This window comes from Atta colombica, unplaced genomic scaffold, assembly GCF_001594045.1.
Source record: "Atta colombica isolate Treedump-2 unplaced genomic scaffold, Acol1.0 scaffold27, whole genome shotgun sequence".
NCBI classification, from domain to species: domain Eukaryota; kingdom Metazoa; phylum Arthropoda; class Insecta; order Hymenoptera; family Formicidae; genus Atta; species Atta colombica.
The window spans coordinates 3,311,318-3,318,254 of record NW_017259370.1 but is presented as its reverse complement, the minus strand read 5'-3'; the positions used below and the strand labels follow the sequence as shown (position 1 = coordinate 3,318,254).

The following is a 6,937-nucleotide window of genomic DNA, read 5'->3' as shown; positions in this document are numbered from 1 at the left end:
TATTGAATATTATTTTTAATTTACACCAACTATATACTACTGCAATTAAAGTTTTCATTTGTGTGAACACATTATAAAAGAATTGAATAAATCATAAAAGCCGGATGATGTTATTTTACGAGATTAACAATATCGCACAAAGCTAAAAGATATTTTAATCTTTTTCTCAATGTGTTAACTCCTCCCAGGTTCTACAGATCTCTTTTAAACCTCTTTTAAACGCCTTTCGACTGGCCGCGAAATGGGGTTGGAAAACATCGTTTCGTCCATCTCAGGCTTTTCATCGTGCGCATTCGCACGCTCTGACTTTGTAGTAATTGTCAGGTACAGTGCTCGTCAACGATAGCTTTGAGAATTGGCACATATAATACTACTCTAGGCAGCTGATTCGCCGTGGATTCATCGAGAAAAAGCTTTAGTCGTGAATCATTTACTAATTATAATCTCGACGAGGCAGCAGCAGCCATCGATGCGTCGATCGATGAGAAGCAGTGTACCTTGTGGGTTGAAGGAGTGTGTGTTGCGATCTTGGATTATCGCCGGCAGAAAGTTGCAAGTAACTTACGTGCTAGTACTTTGGTAAAACAGTTTTCGCATCCTCTCGATCAACGTCGCTCTCTGTATACACTTCCTTATAGGTATACGCGTCGCTCGACGATTTCCATTAAGAGCTAATTAATTCGATCTAATTTAAGGACTATCTTTGGACGTTTGGCTCTGTTGCGCAGGGCCGCCACTCGATTTTGGTATTTCGTTTCTATGTTTCGCGATAATAACGAGCTTTCAGCTATTCTTACCTTCTCGAAGAAACGAAGTGTCCCTGTCGTTTCCAGGTCGCTGTCAGGTCTCGTCCGATCTCGAACTCCATTACGCGCGAAAATGATGTACCTTGACAATTTGAGGTAACAGAAAGACGCTGTGTAGTTCATTAGAGCGCTAATTAAGCCTTAAAACATACAGTTCAGGTATACATGCAAAAATTATGCCGTTATGTGCGTAATTTTAGGAGTAAAAAAAATATTGCTATACGTCTTCAAAGAAGTCAATTACTGCGAGAGATCCATCATGAGTTTATTTTGTGGGAAATCTCGTGAAAGAAATATTTATCCTAAGAATAAGAATTAAAACTCTCGGCATTCCTTTTTCTTCATAATCCTTTATCTTGATCTTCTACCTTTCATCTCCATGATCTCTTATTATCACGAGCTAATGTTGATTCTATGTGAATTAAAGTTTCCTTCTTCACACTTTATCTTGATTATCTCTCATCCTGATGTCTTAAAAGAGAAATGTAGATAATTCAATATAGAATCGCAGTGTTAGCCTTTCTTTTCTATTTATTCTTCTACTATCTCTTTACTTCCACTTTCCCTTCGTATTTTTCACTTTCTAATGACGTTTTAGCTTTTGTCTATGCACATTTATTTTCTGTCTTCAACATTCCTTTTAGAAGTTTTGCAGTAAACGAGAAACGCAAACAGGATTTAGCGGTCTAATGTACACATATTTCTCTAAGAGATTCTCGATCACAGGCGATCCGCGATCGAACGCTATCTCCTCGAGGATACCTTCGTTGAGCCGACCTGCCACCAGGAGCTTCGGGATTTTGTGATCGATTTCGCACTAAGTAGCGATTCCTTCCCGATGATCCATCCAGCGGCGGATTCACTCCCTCCAGCGCAAATGCGAAGTGCATCTCGCTTCTCTTGGCGGCCCTTTGCTCCCCCAGCTACGTGTAATGCTCGCAATCCCCACACTCGGAGAGCGTGGGTGTGGACGGACACTAGGTGGGATTTGGGTCTTCGTACGCCTTCTCATAGTCCCGTCGCCGTATCACCGCGAAGTGGGTCATCTGGAAGGAGTTGGTCTTCTTGCAGCCGCGCTCCAGTGTGCCTGTCATACTGTAGCCCATGTTGAAGTCGCTCGACGAGACGTTCGACGTCAGGTACAGCTGTAACAGGGCGGCAAGCAGATCGATATGATATCACTGCGTTGCTCTCTTGCTCACATACGAAACTCGAGAGAAAAATTTCCTTACAGTTTTTTTCTAGTACATTATTCCCAGCTATTATGTCAATAATAATAATAATTTTAATATAATATAAAATATAATATATAAATTGTACACGGAAAGAACATATTTTGTTGAAGAGTCTAAAAATTTAGCTAGATCTGAGAATAATTTTTGAGAGATCTGAAAATAATTTTTTTTTAACTATTAAAATAATTATGCAGGACTCAAACTTGTTTCTAGAATCTCAAAATCTTTTTGTGGCTTTTTATTGCTCATACTTGATTCTTGTACCTAACTAAATTTTTAGATGCTTCAGTGAAATTTTTTTCCCGTGCATATATATAAAAATCTGAAAAACTTAATAGCAAATTAATAATATTATATTAATACAATAACATTAAATGAATACTAATAATAAAGTATCTCTTTTTAGCCATATTTTTTTTAATGTTTGTGGCAGTATTTCTCTTACTGAATATACAGTTATTTTGTTTTACACATAGAAAGATTAAAACTATTCGTTCAAATCCCTTGGTCAGACTGTAATTAAAAGTTAACTAGTTGGAAAAAATGATCATAAAACATATCGGTGTTAATTAAAACATCCCAGAGCTTTTTGATAATTTACGTTTAATTCATACTTTCGCTATTACTGGAGATGATATTATTGTATAGCGCTGGCCATGTCTGCAACAGTCTTTATGCAGGCCAGCTCTCCATCAAAATTGCATGTACGACGTTTACTGTTGGCATGCGGACACATGTTACTTTCCGACAGTAGCAGCCGCATTACACATTCTAGTACCAGTCCGTTTGACAAAACGCATAAGAAACGCGTGTACATGTTGCGGTTTTCACGTTTTCAGTCGTAAAACCCCGCAGCAGTTATGCGACTTCCCCGTCATTTACCCGCAATAGAATCTACTTTAGGCATTTGGAGAATAAGTGCATGGCTATCCGAGTCTTCCCTTCGTAAAAAAGTCTGCTCTCAACGCGAATCCTCTCCAGGCAGCTCGATAAATGTCGTGAAAACGTGTGCCCGAGGCATCAACATATATATTCACGCGAGATGCATCGACGATTTTGTCAGCCAACAGTTATTCCTCTTCGAGATTTTAGACTATTTCATGAATTTAACTTCTTCTAATTTGGGAATAGACACTTGATTTTTTTCTACGTAAATTATCTAGAGTGTTTTTATAATTAAAATCATTGTTATAACATCCTATTGTATCTTATTAACTGTTTCCGATTTATTAGAGTTGGAAATATTATGGACATAGGTTTAATCACAATTTCCAAAAAAAAATACAAATCAAACAAATAACCACGTTAAATAGCTTATGACAATTTCTAAAAATTTTAATTGATAGAACACTTTTTTATTATAGATTTTTAATGAAATTGCATATTTAAAGATTCGTAAAGAATAGTTAATAAAAAAGAAAGAAAATACAGTAACCATAACGAAACAATAACCATACAAAATAATATTTTCAATTCACATTTTCTTGCCGCTGAAGACCCCAGATGACTATTTCCGAGTTAAAAAACCGAGCGGAAATTAAAAGTAAATGATAAAAACAAAGCATTTCCGACGCGTAAGAATACGGTGTTGTAGTTTGTGACGATGGCGGGCATGACGTGTATTCTCAGTAAAAAGATTAACGATCGTTTCGTAGAATCATATTTTTCCTGCATATGCTACCCACCAGCATGATTATGAGGGTAAGCGAACGTGACGTAATAATACCTAGTGATAAATTCGGTAACCGTTATTTCGCGTGTTTGATGAATATGAAATTTATCATCGGGAAATACCACAGCGTCACGTTCTAGTATGTTTTCTCAACTTTATTTTATTATTATTTATTTTTTTTGCTATTTTGCGTATCATTGGGGAAATACTATCAAGATTGTGTGTTTTTTTTTTACCAGCTTAAACGATCTTATTAATTCATGTAGTCGCATTACTGGAACGGACATCCGAGATTCTTCAATTCGTTTAATTCATTTGCAGAAAACACGCACGACCTGTTTCTGTAATCGCGGAAACAAGAACAATGAACGTGCGCGCGCGCGTTACAATGTGCAGCGATATCAAGTTTTCTACGCGTGCATTGTTGTGTATTTATTTAATTATCATCTCGCTGCTACCTTCGACTCTCGAAATAAAAGCATCTAAAAATTGCACGCGCGCATTTAGTGGGAGATACTATTTTATGCGAAAAGAGGTAGAGATATGTTGATTGCGTCGTCACAGCGCCATGAAATGCGTTGCCGGAAATATCACAGAGACAAAATTTTTCATAATCCGACAATCTGCAGATTAGCCGAGGTAGAGTGCGAGCTTCCGATATAACGTCTGCGTCTGGTGCATCGTTTAGATTGTGTGAGTTTCGTCCAACATTCTTTCAACGAAATAAAAAATAATTAGTGTAATATAAAATATGATTTAAATTTATGAATTGAATTCTATTATTTAAAGAATTAACTATTATCTTTGTAGCATGAATTACATATTTTTTGTTTAAATAAACACAAATGAAAATATGTATATACACTCATATACCACTCATAGTTTCAGCTACTCTCCGTTTATGGAAACGTAATATAAAGAATAAAATGTAAATAGAGTTTGCTTGAATTATTTTATTATACATTTTTTAAATTTATTATTACACATTTTTACTAAAATTAGAAAAAACTAATTTTTTAGATTTTTACTTCTTCAAGCTTTAGATTTTGATAACAAGTCACTTAGAAAACTCTTGTTATTTTGTCAATAAATTCTTTAAATGTTATTAATGACTTTAACGTTTCATTTGGCATTTAATTTCTGCAAGAATATTATTTTTATACTATTTTTTTATTGTTATTCGTCGTGATAATTAAATATTGGAATCGAAATAGCCATATCAAATAGGAAAATAGGATATCAAAATTGAAATCAATATTTTTTCTAATAAGTGTATATATTTATCTATTTAAAAAATGTACTTGTAATTTTTGTTTATAATTATTTTTCGACAATTCGCGACCTTATTGAATACTTCTGTGATTGACAATAAAAAAATATATTATATCATGATTTCATATTTTACGTCTATATGAAAAATGGAATTGAAAAAACTTAAGATGTGCTGAAACTTTTGAGCGATGTATATTAAAAGAATATATAAAGAATATATAAATGAAGTAAGAAGATATAAAATTTATTTAAAAAGAATTGCATTCTTAATAAAAAGAAACTTTTATGGTTTATGTATTTATTTGTAATGTATTTATAGATATATATATTTATTATTACTTTATTCAAAATAATTTTAAATAAAGTAATAATAAATATTAAGGTAAAAAAGTTCAGAAAAATACATCGCACTGTAGTCTTCAAAAAGATTATTTATTTAAGATTATTTATTTACTAAGCACAATAAGAGACGGATTTGTTAATAATTAATTAATAAAACGTATTATTGTATTAACAAATTAATAAAACATATTGTATTAACAAATTACGATAAGAAAGTCTAGTGACTTATTATCTATTAACAGCAACTACAGGATACAGCAATTGTAAAATTTTACAAATTACAAAGTCGTATATTTTGTATTAGTAGACTATTTTTATTAATAGTAAAATTAATTAAAACTTGAAAAAGTTAAAGAAAATATATATTTAATAAATTTGATTATATAAATTCATACCTTGAAATCGGGATCAGTAGTCATCCTCTTGAATGAACCGATAATATAAAGCGTGCCCGTACCCGTGTCTACCATCTTCGCCTGAGTACTATACCTAAAACACAATCACGATTTTCTGAATTGAAATCTTATGACCAATAATATTTTTTTGTACGAGATAATCGATTTTAACCCAGTAGAAAAATCTATGGATAGAAAGAACGATGTAGGAATCCGGGACGCGTCCTATATATCAAGAAGAAAGAAACGTCAAAAGAGAAAAAGCGCAATAAATTTTGATACATTGAGTATAAGCAGAGAGCTATCGGTTCGTCGTCTGTAGCTTGTCCACTTTTTTGTTTTAACGTCTTTTGACATAATCTTTACGAAGGAGATTTCAACACACCCTTGATTCTTATCCTCTGTCCCGAATTCTATGCAAGGGTGCCAAAGCATTGTGTATGCTTACAAAAGTCATTCGTGAGAAGGCGATTCTACTGATTGCTATATTTTTGTAAAATATCGCGAAAACTATTTATATTACGACAGTAATAAGACTGAACTTATTTCTTAATTATTTTAACCTTCTTTATTTTTCCCTCATAATAATTAATAGATATAGGATTTTTATGCAGATATTTTTTGCAGACATGCACAAAATATGCAGATTTGCACAAATACGCAAATATGCACAAGGTGTACAAATAAATATGCATTTTTAGAATGCTTTTTTAATGAGAAAAAATTATGTTTTTATGTTATTTTCCAATCTGCTTTCTAAAAAAATATGAAATTGCGTAAGAATCCAATGTCTACTAATTAAAATTATTAAGGATTTATATTTCTGTGTAACATATTTATATTATATTAATATTACATTAATCTACTGTGTTATAAAATATAAAATTATTATTGAACGATGAAAGTTTGCTTTCCATTTTGGATGCTGATTTGGATTTTTTGAGAATCATCAGCTATCTTGAATACGCATTGTTAAATTAATTGACGATTATCGCTAACTACGTGCCATGTCTTTAGAATGTGATCTTCAAAGCGATGAACGAAGGGGAAGTCATGGAGCGAGAATGATTGAGAAAGGGAAATTTCGCTTGACTGGTGACAAGAGACGTGGTCCTTTAATATTACGATAGAGAAAAGGGAAGGGATACATTAAAGTATATTTTTCAAATTTTATCATGATATTTATTATATTTTTATATAATCATTACAAAAAAG

The 6,937-nt window shown here is 32.8% G+C and overlaps 1 protein-coding gene across 1 annotated transcript in view; it reads right to left on the bottom strand.

Moving 5' to 3' along the window:
• Positions 1-1,135: 1,135 nt before the first annotated feature.
• The window catches only part of LOC108689390, a 40,236-nt gene continuing 34,434 nt past the window's right edge, over positions 1,136-6,937 (bottom strand). Inside the window, exons 4-5 of the mRNA XM_018196142.1 lie at positions 5,723-5,816; positions 1,136-1,951 (exon numbers count right to left, since the gene is read on the bottom strand). Of these exons, the coding sequence (XP_018051631.1) occupies positions 1,784-1,951; positions 5,723-5,816 (262 nt within the window). The 3' untranslated portion in view covers positions 1,136-1,783. The remainder of the gene's footprint in view (positions 1,952-5,722; positions 5,817-6,937) is intronic.